Here is a 24,213-nt window from a genome sequence, read left to right on the forward strand (position 1 = left end):
CACAAACAGGATTGGTTTGGTTAACCCTTGGAAAAAATGATGATAAGCAGTAAAAGACCTTTTTTAACTTTTAAGCAGTAAAAGGCTTTTCCCTTTATGGGTCACCACAGCAAATCATCTGTTTCCACCCCACCCTATCGTCTGTACCCTCTACTCTCACACCAATTAACTTCATCTCCTCTTTGGCCTTCCTCTTGACCTCTTTCCTGGCAGCTCCATCTCCAACATCCAATATAACCATCTCCCTCCTCTGTACATGTCCAAACCATCTCAATCTAACCTCTCTGACCTCGTCCCCAAAACAGCCAACCTGAGCTGTCCCTCTGATGTGCTCGTTCCTAATCCTGTCCATTCTCGTCACTCCTAAAGAGAACCTCAACATCCTCATTTCTGCTACCTCCATCTCTGCCTCGTGGCTTTTCCTCACTGCTACAGCCTCTAACCCCATACGCGATAGCTGGTCTCACTACTGTCTTGTACACCTTTCCTTTGATTCTTGCTGACACTTTTCTCCACTCACTCCAACCTGCCTGCACTTGCCTCTTCATCTCTTTTCCACACTCCCCGTCACACTGGGCGGTTGAACCAAAACACAATTAACTCCTGCACCTTCTTGTCTCACTACGACTGACTTTCATTCCTCTTCTTTCCAGAGCAGACCTCCACCTTTCCAGGTGTTCCTCCACCTGCATTCTACTCTCACTACAGATCACAACATCATCTGCAAACACCATTATCCACTAAGATTCCTGTCTGACTTCATCTGTCAACCTGTCCATCACCATAGCAAACAAGAAGGGACTCAAAGCTGATCCTTGATGTAACCCCACCTCCACCATGAACTCCTCTGTCTGACCTACAGCACATCCCACTGCAGTCATACTCCTCTCATACATATACAGAACTACTCTGACGTACTTCTCTGCCACTCTTGCCATTATCATACAGTACCATAGCTCTTCCGCTCTCTGCACCGTCATACGCTTTCTCTAAATCCACAAAGACCACATTACACTTGTTCTTAAAGACCGGAGAGAATTAAACATCATAATCTTTTATAAATATACTATGTGAAACTAATGACGATTTTGAACAATTTAGTTAATAGATACATAACCGTTTCAAGTGTATTTAAATCCACTGTCTCCGATGTTTTTTTTTTGTTTTTTTTATTTTTTTTTATTTTGAAGGAGCAATTTCTGTAACAAAGCTGTTTGTGTACAGCTTTAAGTGCGGGTCTAAGAGCATGCAGACTGTACACATTCATTTGTGTGTCTTTCCCAGCACCTGTTACTTGGTTAGGAGTGACAAGCCTACTCATGGGAAGAGCGCTATCTGATGTCCTGCAGCGGTCATGTACTCCTCAAAGTTGAAATTAAACCTTTGCAATTATTAGTGATAATAATAATAATTTCTTGTATATATAGTTGTATATGAATGTGTTTTGTAACTGTAAATGCGATACAGTATTCTGGGGAAAAAACCTCAAGACTCAAATCTATGGGAATAGTTTTTTTAATCAGAATATATTACATATCATTAAGTGTGCAATGGCTAATAAGAATAATCAAAATGAACATTTAACAACAGTATACTTGTTTTAAAAAATGGACTAAGAACCTGTAAAATGTCATTTTCTGAAGTCAGAGAAAAAAGGCCCCCAAATAGCTTGAAGTCAGGCACAACCACATATGTTTAAACAGAACCTCTATACAACTATATTTATCGAACATTAGTGCAACATAAAAAATAAATCAACAGAATGATGCATAATACATAACTATATGTAAATGACAAGTGCCCATTGTCATCCATTTAAATTCAGTTTTGCCTTCTATGTAAATATAGGAAAACAATTTGCTCTTATTCAGACATCTGAAATGAAAATCTGAATAAACCTTAGAGAATACTGACATGTGACCTCAGATCATCAGTGGCTGTTGATGCAAAAGTCACTGTTAAAATAAACACTCAATACTTTTGTACATGTGTATATATATATATATATATATATATATATATATATATATATATATATATATATATATATATATATACACTGTGTGTATATATAAATAATTCAATATATGTAAAAAAGAGGACACTTTAAATATTCTCAGTTAAACCCAATACCAAGCGCCTTGTTCTTCACCATGTTGAATTTACAGATGAAGACTTGGATGTAGGCAGGGTCTGCACGATAATGATAAGTTTTGGTGATACTTGGCGATGGTTCTGCAGACATGACGACCAGTGGCTGGAAGAGTGAAGAAGGGGAGAAGTATTGCGAAACGCCCATTACATAGTCCATTAACCAACGGTACTGATGCTCAGATAAACGCTCACGAACACCATCACCCTGAGAGATAGAAAGTAAAAAATACTGAAAATGTATCATTTATGTGGCAGTCAGAAAAAAACCCCCCCAAAAAAAAAAAACAACCAAGAGAAAGTGTTTACCTCACTGTTGCTGGTAACTCGATGCTGCTGCAGAGTAAGTGTGAGTTTTTCAGGGTTGTGTGTATCCTGTTGACACTGTACCTCAGTAATAGGAAAGGCCTGTTGTTGTGTGTCTTCACACACACTCACAATAAAGAGTACCTCCCCACTTAGGAGCAAGCAGCCTGCATGCTCCTGCCCTGAACTGCTCATCATGCATACACACAGTGCCATGTGTACTTCCTGATGGCCCACAGACTGCATCATCTTCCTATAACAACACATGCGCACACAAAGTAAATGCAGCAAATTAATATACAGAAAGTACATACACAAACACAAGGATGTTAGCAGGATTATTCATCCTGTATTTCTGGTGAAAGTCTTAACCTAAGTAGTACAAAATCATTTTGTACAGACTAACTTCAATATTTAGTATAAAAAACAACTACACACTCAAAATAAGGAATATTCCTCTGCAATCATCTTCCCAAAATTTCAAATAAAGTCCAAATAACAAATCCAGCCATCAAACACCCGAACTGAATTGAGTACATAAAACACATAGCTACACCAACTACAATGCAGTATTCATACTGTCCTTATACTGTATATGCATACATATGCAATTTATAACTAGTTACAGAATAACACCACAGTTTCCTTTTCTTGTGTTCGAGAGAGATGCAAATAGGGTCACAAGGATTTTTACATTTATTTAGTTATGTGAAAAAGAAAATAATTCTCAGGTCTATGCTTTTTTTGTACCTAAATAACAATTGTGTGGGCCCAACAACTTCTATAAAGAAATGAATAACCTCAGATGACAAAAAAGGTCTACAGTCGCCCTTATCCGGTGCAACTTACATTCATCTCATTCATACAACTGTTAAAGGTTAAGGACCTTATGGATCAAGAGCTGGCATCATAGTGGTCCTGATTTCAATATGTAGTCATTTGTATATACACCCCACAATTACTGCATTATCAGGATAATCACCCCAAATACATTCCCAAATTAACACCGAAGTTCAAACCAGAAGTTTTCATGTATTCTGCATGGACAAGTGATCCAAGACTTGTCAAAAACTTGAATGAATGCTTGTTACTATTAGCTGGAGTCTAAGAACAACAGACAAGAATCACTCTCCCCTTCATATCTGGTTTCTGTCAGATTGATGTTATTATATTAAACATACATAAATTAATAGTTTTTGTATATATTAAAAAATAAAGCTGAAATGGTACAATTTCCGACACATTATATGAAAAATTACTTCCAAAGGTGGAAATGTGCTGTTTTATCTGACTGCGGTCAACATTACTTTTTGACTTCTCTAAAATGAACAAAATATTATAAACTACATACATACTACATTATAAACTTACAAACTAGAACATGATTCGCTAGTGTTTCCTGTTGCCCTGAATATATACTCTTTGTTTAAACTCACTTTTTTGACTTGAAGTATGATTTACTTAAAGACGATCTGTTCCAAAACTTTAGCTCACCTACAACTAAGTGTATTGCCACCAATCTTCCCACAAGCCATCAGATTCCTCAATAACTGAACTGATCTGTACAGAGCACACACTTTTTTGTCTTTTGTCCTGCACTGTCTTGTTTGTCTTGTCCTGCACTGTTTGTACCAGGTCACACAGATGCACTTTATGTATCTAGGACTAACTTACTAAGTCCTTATAGCTCTGTCTTTGTTTTATGTAGCACCAGGTCCTGGAGAAACGTTGTCTCATTTCACTGTGAACTGCAACAGCTATATGTGGTTGAAATGACAAGAAAAGCTTCTTGATTTGACAATGGTTACATGTTTTAAGTTGAAAAAAGTCTTCTGAAATTGTGAAAATCTACTGTCTCGTTCATCTTTTGAACTGAATATCTCTTCATTCCAATACTTCTGGAGGGAACTGTCATTAAAATGTGATCAAAATGTACCAAAATAATGATTCTGAATTAATTTTTTGATTATTTAGATGTATTTGTGTGTGTGTGTGTGTGTGTATGTGTGTGTGTGTAAAAGCATTTATTACCAAACATATTTAAGATGACTGTTGGGTCCTTCAGCTGATTTCAAATCTGAAGGCGAGTACAGCTGCTTTGGCAAGTGCCAGAGCCCAGCACCATGCAGTATACCTGCAGAGACATACACTTTAATGATATGTGGGGACTAAATATAAAGTGATCATCCACTTTGTTAGTAACACCTGCACATTCATGCAGTTACCTAATCAGACATTTATGTGGCAACAGCAAAGATAAAAAAAATCTTGCTGATATATTTGTCAAGCGCTTTGACACATTAAACATTAGTATGAAGAAAAAGTCTGATCACTCTGACATTGATCATGGCGTGATCAGATTTCCATAAAATGCACATGAGCCTCACACATAACAGAAAGTCTCTAGAGTTTACACAGTACAGTGTGAAAAAAAATAAAATAAAATCACTCAGCAACAGTTCCCTGGAAATGTGTTGTTAAGAGAATTCAGAGGAAGTTGGCCAGATTGGTTCATCCTGCCAGTAAGTATATAGTAACTTATTCATAATGTAATACAAAGCATTAGACCTTGTGGTTGATGGGCTATTACATCGGATAATTACATTAGATTGCACTCCTGTCAGCCAAGGACAGGAATCTGAAGACTCATTCAATGTAGACATTTGAAGATTAGCCTGTTACCATGTTAGCTTCAGATTCCTGTTATTGGCTTACAGGAGTGAAATTCAGTGAAATCCAGTGAAGTAGATCCACATCAAGGTTCGATATGCTGTACATTTTTCCTCTTTCTGATGTTTGACATGAACACTGATTGGATAACTACATAAATGAGTGGGTGTTCTTAGTGACTGGTGAGTATACATTTAATTTTGCAAACTTCTTAACAAAAACTAAAGAAATAATAACTTTCACCCCAATTTAAATCAAACTGTAGTACATTTATTTACAGCAGATGTCTGTAACATTTATGAGGTAAATAACTGCAATCTCACGTACCATATCCTGTCTGTGACACAAGCTCAGCAGCACCTCCGATTGGTTTGGTAAAAATTCCCACAATGCCTTTTCCCACTCCAGAGATGACACCACGGGCAGTACTGGCTGCCGTGCTATGAGCCTCTATAGACCTTGTAAATGTTTGCATGGGCTGGTCTACGATTCCTGCTATTGCTCCTACAAGCACACAGACAGACATATGTACAGAATTGTAAACAAACCTGCTCCCCCACATATTGCAGTGTGAAAGAAGCTAATGCTTAAAATAGTGTTTATGAGAGTGTGCATATGTGATAGAGACTGACCCAGTAAACTGAGTCCCAGGCAGGACAGGCCTTGGCGCAGGCCATGACCCAGAGTCTCTGGGAGTTGCCTCCTCCACTCCTCTTGGCGCGTATAATATTCCTCATCTAAAGACAGTCTGTCCATGTTCCGTGCTAGACTTGTGGCCAAGTTGGTAATAGAAGTCAGAGTGCCTACACAGTAACACAGTAACAGATGTATAGAATGGGGGGTCAACTTCGGCATCAACTTCGGCTTGTACTTTTTCTGATAAAGCCTTCTCTGATTCAAGTTTTTGTTCTTTATTTTTTTCTTTTTAAATACTATTAGCAGAAGGTGTGACAATTCAAAGGCAATGCACATCTCCATGTGGACAAAAGAGAAGTGAAAGTGCTTTCACCTTTCGAGATGTGTTTGACAAATGAGCTGGTTCCACGAGACACACCACTGACAAAGGCTCCAGGACCGCGTGTTAGTCCTTCATATGGCAACCTGAAAAAATCTGCCACTCCATTTCCAATACTGCGTACAAGGCTTGCAGGACTGCCCAGGATCTCCAAAGAACCCACAACCCAACCTACACAGATAGTGACAACCCAGCACACATATACACAGTGAACTATACAGTTGGAACAAATCAGGCAGTTTTACTGTATTACCAGTTAGAGATGTGAAAAATAATTAAACTTGTATGTGTGTGCATATGCACTGTAACAGAATGAGCAACACACCTGCTCTGAAAAGGGCTCCTGCAGCATAGTGCAGTGTTAGTGCATGAATCAATTGACGTGGAGTTGTAAAGAGTTGTCCCCTTTCAAAAACGGAGAAGAAAAGTGGGGTGTGGTCTGAGGCGATATAGAGCTTCAGAGAAGCATGTATACTGATCAACAGACTGACTGGCTCAACCAACAGCTGCTGTAGATGGACAGGCCGAACAAGGGTCTGCATTGACTGGTAAACCTGCACAGGTATAATGAGACTGGTGTCTCCAGACACACTCTTGTCACTCACAATGGAAGCAGGTACGTAGGTGTGGAATAATGTTTTTAGGTAGTATATAAAGGTGTCCTCCAGATAGACGCGGGCTGGTTGAAGTTTGAAGCTGACCTTCTCTAGGTGGTACCCATTGTTGGACAGTGTGAGGCCCACACACAGGAAACACATCTGGCTTAACTCCTCCACAGCCTCGGGATTTAGGATCAAATCCTTAACACCCACCCACAAATCTGTGTCTGGTAACTGCTCCTGACACAGCAGGACAGGAAAATGAAAACTTGAGCAGCTATAAAGCTGGTTGTCTACCTGCAAGCTGCCACACAGTATCTTCACATGGTGGCCAAGAGAGGTTAGAGTTTCACCCACAGTGGGCTTTGGTAAGGGCAGCAGTACTAAAATCTTAGACATGGTTAAACGCAAGAGTTCCACTGAGCCAGTCGGACTCGTGATGTCATCACAAAGTGCCATGCTAACTTCATTTAATATCACATGGAAGGACAGCATCTGATTAGACACTCTGTCAGAGAGCAAACAGACAAACAAAAACATGAGAAATATAAATACAGCATCAACGATTGGTACAAAGCCAATGTGAAAGACAAGGAAATCCACTAACTAAATTTCTACAGAGGAACAAGCTAATCACTGGCTATATTTTAAGATGTTTTAGTGCACTTGTGTTTGTGGAACCTGTGTTAAAATTAGCATGGCTCTGGTTATGCAAATTTTCTTTCTATGAAGCCAAAGTTTGGCTTCTATGAAAATCTAATATTAATATACTTTGTGTATATTTTGGTTTGAGTGTATTATTTGGATATTATGTTGGTTTGTGTTGTGTACCTTGTGTGTTGGTTGATCACAGCATCATCACAGCTCTCCGGTGCAAGGGTGAGGATACTGGTGCCATTCTGGTAAGCTACAGTAATATATAAACAGCCAAAACCTGGCAAGACTGCAACCTATAGAACACACAACACAAGTTGCCTTAGTATCCTTGTGAGGACCTTCCATAGATACAATAATTCAGGTACAAGATGTGCTACGCCTAAATCTAACTCTAAACAGAAAATAAATCAGGAAAGACGTAACATGTATGACTTTCTCTCCAAATTAATATTGTAGCATGACTTAGCTCAGCAAAATTGCATCTGTACAAACCACAAAAGTTCCTCTAGACTAAAGAGGTAAGGTAAAGTTGTTTCATCATGCATAGCATCATGCTTAGTGAAATCAAAGCATACTGTATCACCACAAACACATCATTCCAACTATCAAACAGTTTCAGCCATGGGACTTGGAAAACTTAACTGTCACTGAGATGTTGATGGTTTCCACTTTATACAAGAATATTTTTTTTGATGATCAAAACAGATTTTAAAGTAAATAACACCAACCCACTGACATGGGGTTTCTTCACAGCTCTCACAAGGTCTCTGTAAACCTCTTCTGTTGTTGTCCTTGGACAACCACTTGCCTGATGCCTGTTTGCTCGTACACTCGTTTGGTGTTTTCTTTCTTTTTTCAGGGCATTCCAAATTGCTGTACTGCCAATGCTTTTACAATTGCGCTGACTGATTCTCCCCCTTTTTTAAGGTTCAAAATTGCTTGCCTTTCTTTTATAGACAGCCCTCTGGTCTTTGTATCGGATATTATTCATAAACAACAAAGGCTACTAATTGCTTAAGAGCTATTAATTGTTTAAACAAACTAGAACACAATTGGGCAGCAAGAAAAACATCTGGCATGTAATCTAACATTAAATATTTTTAATCAGTTGAAATGTAGGGTTCAAATAAAGGTGTAAATAAAATCTCATTAATCTTATGAGATATATATTTAACTCAAAAACAAATATTACATAAAATACCTAAAAAATTGAGTACTCTTGTTGAAGCCAGCTGCCTGTGTTGCTTTACCAATAAACACATTATGACCTGTAGGTTTTAAACTAAGTGCATTTTACATGACTTTCAAAGTCTCTGAATCTCTGACCCATTCATAGTACGTGACATGATCACGCAGTTGTTTTGTGGATATAGCAGCGTGTATGCCTTGATCCTTGATGAAGTGCACCTGATCCTTAAGACCAGCTTCCTCACAGAAACAAACATGACAACAGTCTATCATTGAGGGTTACAATTTTGTATGGGAACATGGAAAAAAAAAAGAAGAGACTTTTCTGGCAGACTGCAAATAGAACTGGAAGAGTAGCGAAAACAAACAGCTATTCTTTATTTTGTGAATATCAGGAATGTTTGTTTTTATTTTTGTCATTCCTTAATCCTATACTGGCTTGACTAATCCTTATAGAAGAATCTCAATGTTCTTATAGTTTGCCTTTGCCCTCTCATGCCCAAAGATGGATGGTAATCAGTGCTACCCGAGTTGACTCTCGAGCACCAAAATCATATAGTGTGCACAAAAGAAAAGCTGTTGCACGGCACTGCAAATTCTAGCAAACATGGTCTCTCAAGACGCCAATGAATTACAATGCCAATACAATGAGTGACAATACAATGCTTCAAATTAATGAGTGAAATATAAACTGTATAGGATGTATAAAATAAACTGTATATGACAAAAATTTTCAGCGGGAGAAATTAATTTCAGTATCTATTTACTTCTAATTAAACTTCAATTATATTTGTATACTCATGAGTATATAAAACAAAAGACTGTACTTAATTATATATTCAGCATATCAGCAAATGCATTCAAACAATACATGCAACTCTGAATGACTCTGAAATATGTTTATCAATGAGGCATGGAGAAAATAAAAAGCATTTACATTTATGGCATTTGGCAGGTGCCATATATTCATAGCAATTTACAGAAGTGCTTTAAAACAATAAAGACTATCAAAAAATATAGCTTGATACTTGTTCATTAGGTTATGCACTATGAGCATGATCGGTCTAAAAACTATTGTAGGACAAGCGCAATTACAACACAAGTATCTTTTAAGAATGAAATGCTAAATTTAGTACAAAGCAAAACAAGCACAGCTCTCCACCAATAAGGAGCAGTGAGTTACTACTGAAATAAACATGGGTTAGTACCTGTGTGCCAGTGTTGTTGATGTCAATGCCATCAGTCCATTTGAGTGTGGTAGGAGTGGCCACATTGTTGGGTGCATCAGAGGCGATGCTGAGCACAACTTTGGGCAGAGTATCTCTCTGTCTGCATTCAGGGAAAGTGGACGAATGGTAGTACAGCTCATGGTGCACAGAGCTCAGAGGGGGCAGCCTCTTACAGAAAACCTCTGCCCTAGCAGCTTCTGATATGTATAATAAGTGTAAACATGCAAAAACACAAAACATTACATTTACAGCATACTGAGCCTTTGCTACACACTTCATAGCTAATTTTTCCAAAATTAGCTTCTTCCAAGATGTATATGCATACAAACTGTACCTCTAAGGTTTTCCTTCAGCAGCAGGGCTATAGGACAACGGTTATGGATCAGCATACGGGGACAGGGGTCCTCATTCACAGCTATATAGTTGATTCCCAAATGCTCCATATAGGTCACAACCAGGGCCCTAAAACATATACACTAAGCTGATTAATAAAGCATTCTCGCTCTCCCAGAGACTCTCAATACCAGGTTTCGAAAAGATTAGATATGACAGAGACTCACTGATATCATACCATGCAAACGATAACCCACCTGGTGGCGAGGAGGTTGTCAGCATTCTGCTGTATGGGCACAGCCACACTTTGTCTAGGAAAGTCTGACTGTACAGGGACTGGTAGGCTCCATAATTTGTCATCCTGCTTGGATTCTGCCATGCAGCTGAGAAGAATTCGCTTTTGTGGTAACATAGAGGAAAGCTCTTCTGTGGGGTTCTCTCTAAACACATCCCAGCAAGGCACTGCACATCTAGAAGGACCGCCAGCCTCTGACCCAGGATCCAGCGTCCACACACTTGTGTGCGAGGGACTATATGGCTAAATTGTAAGCAGCATACAGTAAGGCAAATGGGACAAAGATAGGGGAATTACCTATTAATTAAAAGACGTATAAGTGTATATGCACATTACCTGGTCAGTTGTAGACATTAGATGTTCAGAAAGAAGTGCTCTGTAATTAATGGTATACTTTGTGTTGTTTAGCAGAATGGTTTTATCCTCAATCTGTAAGATCTGAATCCCAAACCTCACTGTGGAGGACACACAGATCTGGCACAGCTGTTTGGGGTTGAGATGACACAAAAAGTGAGTCATGTTACTTTGCATTATCAATTTAGGCAGCTTTTTAAAAAATTATTTCAACTCTATTATGAATACAGCTTAGTTAGCAACGAACTTTCACATTCAGCACCTACTGATCTGGAACCTCAATCCCACCTATGTGCAGAAAAGAGTGCATCACTAATCTATATTGGCTTGATGAACAATTTTGTTCATGAATTTTGCCTCACAGGTTCAGGGTTTCTGGACTCAATACTGAATTTTGGTTACTGGTTTTGGTTTGGTTTATTTCCGTTAATAAGTTCCTGTATTTGCATGGGACATTTGATTTCCCACATTTCAGCAGGTCTAGACTGGCCACAGGTATGAGCGAACAAGTGGATTAATAAATAAATGAATAATATACGAGTGTTGGGTCTGTTTATGAAGTGGTTTGCCTTTACATGAAAACACAATATGTGTTTAGGTCTTTTTAACTTTTACTCCTCAATATCACTGGATTTGCAAAACAAAATTAATTTGCATTTGATGTAATTTAAAGACCACCCAAACCATGGATGTTAAGTTTTTGTTTTGTATTGAAAAAATTGCAATAGCAAGAAAAAGCGCTCAGAAACCGGAAATGCCTTCCAATTAGTGTTCAGGACCCAAACATAAAGTCTAGGCCAAAAATGCATTTGAATAAAGTCCTCTTTAAAAGATAAAAGTGCACATAGTTTGACCAAGATTAGCTTCATATCATACAGTATGATACACTGTTATCACCTGACAATAGCGCCTGTATATTAGCCTGTATACAGTACATATTTGCCCATTTTTGGATAAGGAAGATTTTCTGCTCTACACTATTCTACTATTGCATGCAAGGCACCATAAGATATTGAAGCAAAGCAAAAGGTGATATTCAAATAAAGACTGTTATTATTAATCACAGATATTTGAAAAAGCATATTCGGCATAACAGAAGGTGTCTCTTTCACAAACCTTCTGTCTGGGTAGGGCTCCAAGAATGATATCAGCATCCACATGTCCCTCCTCATCTAGGCTCAGAATTTTGGCTCCGCCCACTTCTGTCCAGCGTGGTGAGGTTAGATCATGTAGCAGATGCACTGCTTCTGACTTGTGAACTGTATTAGTGTGGGGCCAATAAAGGCCAATTTGAAATGCCTTCTAACTCAGACCCACAGTAAAAGAAATTGGAAATAGAAACAGACACAGGAACCTGAGACATTTTGTCTTTAAACAGCATACTAATAAAGACTTTATCTCTCACTCTCTTTTCCTTACAGAGACACAAAGGCAGATTTTTTATCCAATTAGCCAATTTAACCAGGGTACCTTAAAATTTGGGGGAACAATGGTCTTGCCAGCAGGAATCTGGAGAACAATACTCTCATCCTCAAAAAGCCAGAGGTCCCACTGTGAATGGTTGGTGAGCAGAGCCCAAGGTAACAACTCCACGAGAAGAGTGCTCAAACCGGTCTTCCATGCACATAAGCGCACCTGCATGGGACTGTCCCACTGGGCTACGGGCCCTGTCTCCTGACTGCATAGACAAAAGTCCATCATGCACATGGTTAAAGAAATACACTCTGCATCTTTGGTTTAAAAAAAACATGCCTGCAAGTATTCTTGTGCTGTTTTACCAAATTTCAAGGACAATTAACAAGAAATCCAGTATTTTCGTAAATAATAAGAGGTAAAAATCTCTAGTAAACAGTGATACTCAAGATGTTTTGACACCCCATTTACCTTTTTTGGGACCAGACTTTCAAATTTAGCACATATTCAGAGTCACACTGTTCTTTCCCTTTGTTCTTGATTATTAATGATTATTTGAATTGAGGTTGAATTGCCAGAACCATATTTTTTGGTACTGGAGCTTCCTGTTAGCTGCTGCACAATGTTAGCATACACACATCACACATCTGGCAAACAAGCTGCTGTTGTTGCTGCTGTTTATACCGTATGTGACCTACCTATTTTGCCTCTTTCAAGACTCAGTGACCGTACATCTGACTGTGTGCATAATAGGGAACAACAAAGATGCACGCACCGGAAGATTTGACATATTTGATAATCTGAAACTTTGCTATATAAAGTATACAGTATATGGTCACTTAAATAAACAATGACACAGAACTCAAAAAAATTCGATTGCTCACATACAGAAAGTATATTATTAGGCCTCTCACACACAGTCTTCAGTACATGTTGTTCTGTGTATGTTTCTACCTGTCTGGGTTTTTGTAGGTGTAGGGCCAGGATGGTGAGTCACAACCTTTGGGGCCATAGAAGTGTTCCAGGAGTTTGTTGAGGTTTTCAGTATTCTCTGGGCCCGCTTTATTCACAATTTGCTTGATAAGATTTGAGGAGATTGGTACAGCACAGTGGGAGGCATCTCTTTCTTCACTGTAATACACATACACATCAATGCACATGCTTAATCAAATTAATAGAGACTATAAAACTCTAACCACCTTTTGTAATATCTCTGCAACAAAAAAGGTAGTATAACATGACAGTATAATATGACAGTTTCATATGCAAACAAATACATATATGTAGAAAAACACATGCACCATTCTGATGTTTAAATTATGGCATATTCTATCATATAATGTGGTCAAAATTCACCAGGAAGCAAAGATTTTTTTTAACCTCCTAACCAGAATCAGGGATGCTGTCTTGTGCTGAGACCAAGGAAACTTTTTTTTAACAACATTGAGAATATTTTTAGACTTATCTGTATCTATGATCAAAGTAACCACGTTTACTAATAACAAAGGTTATTAATTGTTCAGTCGTCAACTGTTTTTCACCCAGGCTTAACCGTGGATAAGTTTAAAAGTTTCAAGGCAGTAATGGCCCCCTTTGGGCTGCATTTCTGTTGGTTTGTATTTTTTGAGTTTTTGAAAGAAAAAATTCAATTCAATTTAATTCAATTTATTTGGGTAACGCTTTTAACAATTCCCATTGCCTCAAAGCAGCTTGTACCATTGTCTAAATGAAATAATTATAAAATAATAATAATAATAATAATAAGATAAAATAAAAGATAAAAATAAATAAATTAATATATACAATTAAAATTTCAAATTTATTGAAAAAATATTAACTTAAAATTTAAAATACTATACTGTATATCTATTCCTATCCCTAATGAGCAAGCCATAGGCGACAGCGGCAAGGAAAATCTCCCTGAGATGATACGAGTAAGAAACCTTGAGAGGAACCAGACTCAGAAGGGAACCCACCCTCATTTGAGTGACACGTTACAGTAAATAATGTACAGTATGGGTGCAATCCTCTGCACCCATATACATGAAGGTTTACAGCCACTAAATGTGTATGGAAACTGCCAAAGATGCAGAATAGTGGAGAACCTGCACCCAAAGATGCAACCAATCATACTGTCAGACGAACATTTTACCGTACAATAACAGAATGGGTCATGACAGTGGAACTGTGTGATGCATACGTTAATTTTTTTGTTATCGTTGCTCCAAAATAAAGATATTTTCTGAGGTTTGTCTTTCAAGGGCAGACATCCCCATTCAAAGGTGTAGTCTTTGGCCTCTATCTAGAACCAAGGATATTCATAAGATGTATGCAGGTGGCGTGTCACCACTGATGGCAAGAAGCATCAGGATAGTGCTATATCTGCACTATTGGCTTGTGTGTGCCCCGCCAAGACTCAGGCCACCCAAAACATGTCCATCCACCATGCACACCTTGCAGTTTTTAGTCTTATAAACAAAAACCGAAATATACAGTATGTACGGTACCTGAAATCTGGAAATCCTTCTAAACATGCCCTTTTATGACTGAGCATAACTACACAGAAATGATTGAAGTGAAATTGAAAAGGTGAGATGTGTGAGAGACCTCTGTAAGTGAAGTGTTGTGGGTCATGTACCTGGCTTGAAAGCTGAGGTGGTGTGTTATGTTTGGCTCCAAGTTGTACAGAGCTTGTTCCTGCCCTTGACCTTGTATGAGCTGGCATTCCTTCTGCCCCAGACTCCTCTTTTCTACCTGCACGGAGACAATGTCTGGGAGATGGCTCCGCATTATAAACAGAGGACTGAAAACCACCTGTAGGAAGGAAACCCGTGTTAACACACAAATAAATCAATATTGGTTTAGTGCTCCAAATAGATGTCTGTATTTTGATGTGTGGCCTAAATCAGAAATAAAAACACTACCACATACCAAACTTCTAACTGTAAATTAAGCAGGCAAACATAAACCATTGCAACCTGGGCAAGGCTTACCAAGGCAGTTACCAAGGATGCATGAAGATGTAGGCTCTGATTATATAAGTTTATATCTGACTGCTCACTCATTCTAAAATCTCTCTCTATTTCAACCTTTTTTGTTGCTCCCTTAGTCCAAGTTCCTATACGCACACTCAATTAATCTCAACTAGACATCCTTTGAATGTTTTAAAATAGAGGGGAAATTTATGTATTTACAGTATGTTTGGTAATATCCTTACTGTGTATGTATAGATACACTCACCACTCTCTGCTGCATATTTGAGTTGGGTTCCAGAGTTATTATTGTGCAGCAGACAGACACCAAGAACCCAGAAGAAGACGGGAACTACAGGAAGCAAAACACATGAAAGGATTGTGCTTACCAACAAATAAAGATAACACATGCTAAAGGGTATTATACAATACAAACAATGTTATGGCATTATGAAAAACCCTTCTTACCAGTTAAAAGCTAGAATTATTTAATTTTTCTTATTTTGCACATACTTGGAATTTAAAGTATTACAAGATTAGAGTACACTAGAGTATTACTAATATTAATAGATTAATATTGCTTAATAAGATCCTATTAATAAGATAATAAGATAATATTGATTAATAAGATCCTGCCACTGGACCACCTGGGGGCAGACTGATATTGCTTGAACTTGATAATGTCTGCAAATTGATATTTTTTATGTCTTTAAATCATAATAAACAGATTTTTATATCACCCCTCTGAATTGCCAGGCATGGGCATAGCCAATACATCAATTTGGAATGTGCTGAAAAACTAACAAACTACTAATATACTAAAAAAATTATATTGAACAAGTCAGCCAAAGGAAACAGTCATAAAAACTGTGGGGAAAAAAACCTAAAACTATAGTCAAATAATAATGGAAGTTTCCAGATGATGCAAAATTAACCCTGTGGCTAAACCCAGGGTCATATCTACCAGAGGATCTTGCAATATGCCATGAAGGGGAACCTGCTATGTGAAGTGTGCACACAATGGTGGTAATTTGTTCATCAGATAACCTTTTATGGCATAGATATGCAGTAAGTAAATGTTCAAGTTGGTCCACTGTGTGGTGGATGTCATAACTTTAACCTGCAGACAAGACCCTCACCTATGATGACAACCTACAAGGATTATCTACAATTCATGGAATTGTTGTGTTGCTCCAGCATGTCTGTGCAGCTGCTGCCTGTCACCATGCTCCTTTTCCAGATTTCATACAATTAACATTGCTCATCTCAGCTGTATGAGTGTGGAAGTCATATCCTATGAAAATCAGCTAACCATCACTGTTCTCTGCAGCGGTTGACCAGGGTATTTTATAGTACAATTGTGTCATACAGTCACCATGTGACTTCTTGTAGGATATTAGCATGTGTGACATGATGCATAATCATGCTGGAGGTCATAAAAAGATGGGTAATTTGTGCCCATGATGGAATGTACATGGTCAGCAACAATGCTCAATATGTCTGTAGCACTAATTGGTATTAAAAGGCCAAATTGTGCCAAGAAAACATTCTCCACAAGATTACACTAGCATGAAATAGAGATGCAAAGCAGTTTGTGTCCATGGATTAGCAGCAAACATCAGCAGCACCAAATTCTGTGCTTGACATCTAAACGGAATTCATCAGACCAGGCTATGACTCCAACAGAACACATGTATAACAAATAACATACAAATAAACTAAATTAAATATAAATGGATAAATATATACTAATATAAATATTATTATAAGATAAATTTTATATTCTAAGATAAATATTATACTAAATATAATAAATTAAAAATCACTAACATAAGTAATCATTTGAGAGCTAAAACATTGCTATCAAGCCACTTATATTCATAGACAAAATTGGAAGAAAGTCTGTCTGCCCTTTTAAAAATATTCGTCCGACAATGGGGAAATTTCTCTGTTACAGCAGCCAAAAAGAATAAAGACATAATATAATATACAGTATATACAAATACAAAAATGTATAAAAAGAGTAGTTGCTAAACTGAAGACATATTGTACATAGGTAAAATTGCACATTTTTCAAAATTACTGTTATTGGACATGTTTAAAATACTTTGTTATTGTTTATTATTGCAGTAAAACAGTAATAACAGTGTGTATTATGGTGACTGGTTCACTGGGAGCAGCTCTGATTGTAAAGTCTAATAGCAGCAGGGAGAAAGGACCGTCTATATCTCTCCTTCAGACACTTAGGATGTAACAGTCTGTCACTGAAGGAGCAGCTCAGAGCTGAAACCGTTTCATACAGGGGGTGAGAGTCACCCATTTCCAGTAAGTGAATATAGCATGCAACCTTGTACTATGATGTTTTTTTAGGGAGTGAAAATTCCAGCGCACTGGAAGGAATGTGCAATGAATCACTCTTGGTAGTAACCAGTGAACCATTGCATGTAAGAAAGAATGTATTGAAAAAGTGAACCGAGTTGTGTAACGTAATTGTAGCTTAATAATGCTCTGGGCTATGAATAAATAGTTTCTGCATGGCAAACATAATCATTCCCAATTAGTGCTCAATCTTAACTCATTTTTGACAGACACATCATCAATCCATCATCATACCATTACATACCTGAAGTACACAGCTGTTGTTCACAGATGTATGTTTAAGATATACATCCTGGGACCATTCCTGATCTTTTTGTTGACGTACACAGAGACCAGTCACCTCAGAGTCCTCCAGCACATATGAAGGTAACTTGCTCTCTGGTTCAACAGAAGATTGTAGCTTTCGTATCTGCATTTGGCCCTCCAACCCAACACAGCGCTGTACCAACTGCACCTCAATCACCTCACTCAAGTAGTTACATATAACCTGCCTTCCACAGATAATAATCTGAAGGAGAAAGACAGAGATATTAAGAGAATGGGTTTTGATAATCAGTGTTTGAAGTAAGGTTGTCCACTGCTTGTGTTACTACATTACTTTTTCTCACAATGAGGCAATAAGTCTTCTGTGTAGAGAAATGTATGTACACAAATAATTTCCGTGCGACTTTAGTTCTCCAATGTTACTGCACAGATGGAATCAGTATTCCCGTGTGCTCCAACAGTTTATTTACAACTGTAAGCTGTTGATGTTAAGTATCTTGCACAAGTGTCAGAACTTTAGCTCAGATTATCATTTAGGCTATATTTTTAAAATGGTGAAAGTCACACGTCATGAGTTATTTTAAAATTTATTATTATCATTATTATTAGTTTGGTTTTCACTTTTAGTTAGTAATTTCTTTGTCCAAGGCAACGTGAAGGCATCTTGCTGACAAACTGTGAAAGAATGACAGATCATTCATACAGTGCTCGGCATAAATGAGTACACCCTCTTTGAAAATTAAGTTTTTTATAACATTTTACGAGTGTGGTCACCTAACTAAATCTTTAGAATAAGAAAAATAATCCATTTCATTCAAATGAGGTGTTGCAAAAATGATTACACCCTACAACAAATTTAAGTAAATCTAATACTATATATGGGCTCCTTGATCTTTAAGAAAAGCACTAATTATTTTAGACATTGAATGAACAAGTTGACGACATATTAGAGGTTTTTCTATATTCTAGCACTGTATATGCTTATGGCAACATAAGGTTTTGCTGTCTTTAAAAGGACAGAATGAAGAATGACACTGGGTGTTCCCTGCACAAATACCTACTAGGAACAGTATTAAATTAGTAGCAAGAGGCATATAATCTAGCAAGTGAGAAATGCAATTGTTTGCCAAACAACAGTGTTTTATGCAGTGGACAGGGTAAAGGTGCTGTACCTGCTTCTGCACTCCACTCAGCTGCTGGATTTTAATAATGAGTGAAGCAATTTGGTTCTTCCGTTGTATGCATCTGACCATTGTGCCCACATTATCAATACTGAAGGGCTCTGACCAGCGCCAGTTACCCCAGCCTTCAATACAGACATGCAGCAGCTGTGGAAAGTGCACACACAGTTTTGGAAATCTCATGGCAAAAATTGTCAGAAAACCCAATTGTATTTATCTTAATCTACTGTAAATGGGACACCGTGATGTTGACATAAGACAGCATTTTTGTAAAACAGAAAATGGAATAAACCTTTTTAGGTTCAAGCAAAACCACATGCATTGTACAATCCTCTGAAACAAAGAGACAATCCTCAAGGCCACCAATAAGAGTAAGAGGAAGGGAGAGAGAATACATTAGAAGGAAAAAGGCAAAGAAAAAACATATGTATGAGCATATGCAAGGTACTCAGCTAAGTCAACTTTGTTTTGGTTTGAAGAGATTCAATCCACTAGAGATGCGTCTCCACTAATATGAGTCACACACATTTACACCATGGGTGCATGTCTAGAATCGCCTTTATTCCCCCACAATAAAATGAAATACCTTCTTGTATTAAGGGTAATAAATAAAAAAACCTACAAAATAAATTCTTCCTCCTCGCCCTACTACTAATTACCCCTTATACACAAAAGAGTATCATTTCTTTTATTAATAAATATCAGAGTAAAGATTTTATGCACAGCCAAGCAACATGTTGTGCTGAGAATGTGAAACCATGGAATTTAAAAGTTCAGGAAGTTATTGGGTGGGGTGTATTAAACAAAGCCCTCTCAAAACGAAACCATCTATTCCTGCCTACAACCATGAAGCAAAATGTGTTCTGGTCATTTTTATGAAAGAACACAAAGATCACACACCATATCCACAATGAAGGATGGCTTTTCAGCTGGGAGTGAGACTCTATTCAAAAGACAGGGAAATAATGGATAGGTCCAAATCTATTGGTGCCCTAGACAATGCCCAGCTCAAAATCCTATGGAAAGCCTGTGGAATGACTTGAAAAGGACTGTGCACAGGAGATTTTTCCAAGAAACTTTTTGGAGCATTTTTTCTAGAAAGAGTGGAATGTTTTACTTCTAGTTAGATCAGATTCAGTAAGATAGAAAACGTGTTCTAGGAACCTAGAATCCTAGAATTCAGGAGGAAGAATGCAGGTTCAACATAAGCTATGAAAACCTGGACCAGCTCTTCACATTTACACAGCTGTTGAGGGGTCATGGAAGTCTAAATGTGCAGTGGGTTATATTATGTGCCTACAATCATGTGCTTCACATTTGTTGTGGAAGTTACTGAAGGATTATGGGCTATCTGGGTTGCTACTGCATGTGATCTGGTCTCTGAAGGAGCTCTGTGAGAGTTTATACATGATCTAAAATACAAGTGAAGATTTTGCTGAAGAGCTTGAAACTGCAGAGATGAAATTCAGCTTGCCCAACTTTAAATACCTTTTGAACTTAAAATAAATAGATAAATAGATAGTTTATTGTAAAAGACAGCATGAGATGTGGATGCACACCTAGAGGCTTCTGGTGAGATTGTATCTTACAGTTGATATAGAAACATTTACCCAAAAGGAGCCTGGAATCCATGACTCATAATATAAATTTTCTTCACCTACTGCTACAGCAAACCTCACCAGGAAAAATGGCATCATGATATGCTGTTAATGCTGGGTCTTAAAATTAATGTATATAATTTGCAATTAATGTATGTTTGTTTTTTTTTGTTTTTTTGTGTGTGTGTGTGTGTGTCTGCTACCATTGGACAGGCAGTCATGTTAAAACCAAATAAAAACCATCAAGCACCTGAATGAAATTCTGTTGTTAGTAGGTGCACAAATCCATAAAAAAAGAAATAATAAATACTAAACGTAAATGCCAGGGAGAGACAGTTACCTGTGGGGCTTTGTGGGATCTCCAACAATACTGGTGGCTTTGTCCACTGGACAGAACCACACTTTCATCTGTATCCAGCTGACCAAAACATAGTGTCTCCTGTGTGTCATTACAGACTACATAGTGACAGAAAATGAGCTCCTCTGCCTCTGGTCTCAGATTCTGCATATTAAGAAGAAACAAACAAAAACACAAACACACACAAACCTTTTTGAGATAATAACAGTAGACAGTCCTTGGAATGTAAATATTTCAATAGATCACAACTATATCTATGTGAGAGCTTTTCAGTTTGTGATCATGGATGATTTTTACTTTTGTTTAATAGAAATGTATAGCTATGCATAGAAAATATGCAGCAAACTGGAAAGCACCATGGACCTTATTGACAGTTGTGAACCTATAATATACAGTTTTCTCCAAATATATTGGGGCAATAAGACCAAGATTTACATCTAGATGTGTTGATCAACTTCAATCATGACACATATCATGACAAACCACCCAATTGTTATGGGAGCAAAATTACTTGAACAGAAGTATTAAAAATACCACTTAATTTTTTGCTGTATATTCCATACAGGTCTGGTGACTGACTTGGCCAGTGTAAAATGTTCAGCAAAGATCCCTTAGCAAACAGTTAATCAAAGACCTGAGTAAAATCTCGCACTGGCCTGCAAAAACTCACACATACAGTAGGTGAGATGACTTTTGGTCATATAGTGTACCATTGAAATATTTCCATAAATGGTGTGTCTCACCTGTTGCCATGCTTTCACTGCTGTGTCCAATGTATGTATAATGTGCTGCCCCACCGTAATCAACATGGGTTCTAATAACACACTGAAATGGAGCATCAGCTCTGTTTGCTGGGAGTGTGTGTATTTATTTGTGGCATGGCCCTGTAGGCTAAATGGTTGCAGGAGAGGCAAGAGGGTGAGGTTCCGGTAGTCGACCAATTGGCAGTGAAGTGTAGAATAAAAGTGCAGCTCCTGTCCCAGTTGAGCCCCATCACTCCAGTCTCGCACAAACGCCTTTGGCTCTCGCAGAGACACCACCGCAAACTCTTGAACAAATGGCAACTTCCTGTCTGGAAGGAAGGGACGGAGCCGCTGGGATGGAGCTTAGGAGAAAAAAAGAAAGAAATATAGCTGCAAGCAGTGATGGGACAAAGCACCAATGGTTTCAAGAAAAGTTTTGTTGTATGTTATAATGATGCATCATTTAACATTAAATGTAAATTTTGAACCTCGCTGCATGATATATAGTGGAATGGCAATAACAATACAGATTTCACATTAACTTTCAGTATATAATGGATATATTGACATCAATGACTTCAATATAATAGCTATATTGACATCATTCTGGCTGTATGTGCTATGACTATTTTCCACACTCTAAAAGACATTCAAATGGTTTATTAACTTTACATTCTTCAACCAGTTTGAGGTGCTATGAAAATTATTTATGATACACGTATGTGTCTCTGGAATTATGCAATACCAATACTCCCTGTTTACATGATATCTGAATTGATACTATGGAAACAGTATTAATCATTTAAAGCAATGTATTATCAAATTGCAACACTGCAAATTGCTGACAACCTTTTTTTGTTTCCAAGGTTTATAATATAAGCCTCACTGAAAAGCCTTGTTGCTGGCTGGTTGTACCATAAAAATTAATTTACTATTTGTACGTTATGTCTAAGTGACATATGATTAAACAAGCATGTAAAGTTTAAGGTACACTGTGTTATGTAATTATACCTCACTTTTGGATGGCATGATTAATACACTCAACATGGCAAAACCTATGAACATATCAAAATGTACATTTTTAATCATGGGCATTTTACGCTGACTAGATTGGGATTGAAACCAATGAATCACATATGAGAATTATTTAAAAGTTTGGTACGCACAAAATGCACCCAGACAGAAATGCCAGATGTCCTGCTGGGCAAAGTAAATGTAAGTGAAATTTATAAAAGAGACTGATGTGAATACAAAGATTTGGTGCAATTATGCTATATTGTATACCCAAGAAATTGTAACAGGGTGCTAATAAGCTATAGAGCCTCAATGCTCATACCTTATGTGAATGTGTCCCAGTACTTAAAGATTTGAACTTTCGGCATGATGTACAGTGACTATGTCAAACTGATTGCGATAAGGACATTGTTCATGATACTGACATTTCCACTGCAATTCAGCATCAGGAATATCATGCTGACATTATTTGGGTTTAATTCAATTAATCATCTAGAACCAGTATATAAAAGTTTGGTTTATAAGCCAGACTTCCTGTTGCCAGTTGCTAACACAATTTTGCATGTTTATGTGACCACACAACGTCATTAAAAATAAATGTAAACTTTGGGCCTGCATGATGTATAGCGGATATATGGCACACTATGTTTGTGTGTATACAGTTGTGTTCAAAATGATTCAACCCCCACTGAAATTGATTGTTTTGGTCGGTTTGACATTGATTATGATCATTCAGTCATCCTGCTTACAATTAAATCAAAGAGGCACATGTAGGTCAGACAAATATAACATAACATTTATAATGAAATAACCACAAATGTCTTTTCTGAGCTCACATCATTATCAGTTTTATTCAACCCCCAAGTGACATTCAATCTTAGTACTTAGTACAACATCCTTTTACAGTTATAACAGCTTTTAAACGTGAAGCATAGCTTGACACAAGTGTCTTGCAGCGATCTACGGGTATTTTCGCCCATTCATCATGGGCAAAAGCCTCCAGTTCAGTCACATTCTTAGGCTTGCGCACTGCAACTGCTTTCTTTAAGTCCCACCAGAGGTTCTCAATCGGATTTAAGTCTGGTGACTGCGATGGCCACTTCAAAATGTTCCAGCCTTTAATCTGCAACCATGCTCTAGTGGACTTGGAGGTATGCTTGGGATCATTGTCCTGTTGAAAGGTCCAACGTCTTCCAAGCCTCAGGTTTGTGACGGACTGCATCACATTGTCATCCAATATCTTCTGGTACTGAAGAGAATTCATGGTACCTTGCACACGCTGAAGCTTCCCAGTACTTGCAGAAGCAAAACAGCCCCAAAGCATGATTGACCCCCCGCCATGCTTCACAGTAGGCAAGGTGTTCTTTTCTTGTTCTTCCTCCTCCAAACATAGCGTTGATCCATGGGCCCAAACAGTTCTAATTTTGTTTCATCAGTCCACAGAACACTATCCCAAAACTTCTGTGGTTTGTCCACATGACTTTTGGCATACTG

The 24,213-nt window shown here is 37.8% G+C and overlaps 2 protein-coding genes across 7 annotated transcripts in view; one reads left to right on the plus strand and one right to left on the minus strand.

Annotated features, from left to right (window-relative positions):
* Nucleotides 1-24,213, plus strand: part of LOC132840435 (uncharacterized) — a 370,465-nt gene that overhangs the window by 184,993 nt on the left and 161,259 nt on the right. The window lies entirely within an intron of this gene.
* The window catches only part of LOC132840220 (intermembrane lipid transfer protein VPS13B-like), a 101,620-nt gene continuing 78,906 nt past the window's right edge, over nucleotides 1,500-24,213 (minus strand). For all 6 annotated transcript variants that reach the window (XM_060861721.1, XM_060861725.1, XM_060861722.1 and 3 more), the window contains 22 exons: nucleotides 21,706-22,067; nucleotides 20,945-21,106; nucleotides 18,998-19,153; nucleotides 17,806-18,069; nucleotides 15,451-15,534; nucleotides 14,849-15,024; nucleotides 13,165-13,341; nucleotides 12,268-12,475; nucleotides 11,914-12,099; nucleotides 10,780-10,926; nucleotides 10,406-10,686; nucleotides 10,150-10,277; nucleotides 9,795-10,012; nucleotides 7,573-7,691; nucleotides 6,468-7,249; nucleotides 6,137-6,313; nucleotides 5,760-5,930; nucleotides 5,455-5,631; nucleotides 4,489-4,591; nucleotides 2,461-2,710; nucleotides 2,065-2,359; nucleotides 1,500-1,987 (listed from right to left, as the gene is read on the minus strand). In XM_060861721.1, the coding sequence (XP_060717704.1) occupies nucleotides 2,117-2,359; nucleotides 2,461-2,710; nucleotides 4,489-4,591; nucleotides 5,455-5,631; nucleotides 5,760-5,930; nucleotides 6,137-6,313; nucleotides 6,468-7,249; nucleotides 7,573-7,691; nucleotides 9,795-10,012; nucleotides 10,150-10,277; nucleotides 10,406-10,686; nucleotides 10,780-10,926; nucleotides 11,914-12,099; nucleotides 12,268-12,475; nucleotides 13,165-13,341; nucleotides 14,849-15,024; nucleotides 15,451-15,534; nucleotides 17,806-18,069; nucleotides 18,998-19,153; nucleotides 20,945-21,106; nucleotides 21,706-22,067 (4,571 nt within the window). In that variant the 3' untranslated portion in view covers nucleotides 1,500-1,987; nucleotides 2,065-2,116. The remainder of the gene's footprint in view (nucleotides 1,988-2,064; nucleotides 2,360-2,460; nucleotides 2,711-4,488; nucleotides 4,592-5,454; nucleotides 5,632-5,759; nucleotides 5,931-6,136; nucleotides 6,314-6,467; nucleotides 7,250-7,572; nucleotides 7,692-9,794; nucleotides 10,013-10,149; nucleotides 10,278-10,405; nucleotides 10,687-10,779; nucleotides 10,927-11,913; nucleotides 12,100-12,267; nucleotides 12,476-13,164; nucleotides 13,342-14,848; nucleotides 15,025-15,450; nucleotides 15,535-17,805; nucleotides 18,070-18,997; nucleotides 19,154-20,944; nucleotides 21,107-21,705; nucleotides 22,068-24,213) is intronic.

The sequence above is a fragment of the Tachysurus vachellii genome, chromosome 25, assembly GCF_030014155.1.
Source record: "Tachysurus vachellii isolate PV-2020 chromosome 25, HZAU_Pvac_v1, whole genome shotgun sequence".
NCBI lineage: Eukaryota > Metazoa > Chordata > Actinopteri > Siluriformes > Bagridae > Tachysurus > Tachysurus vachellii.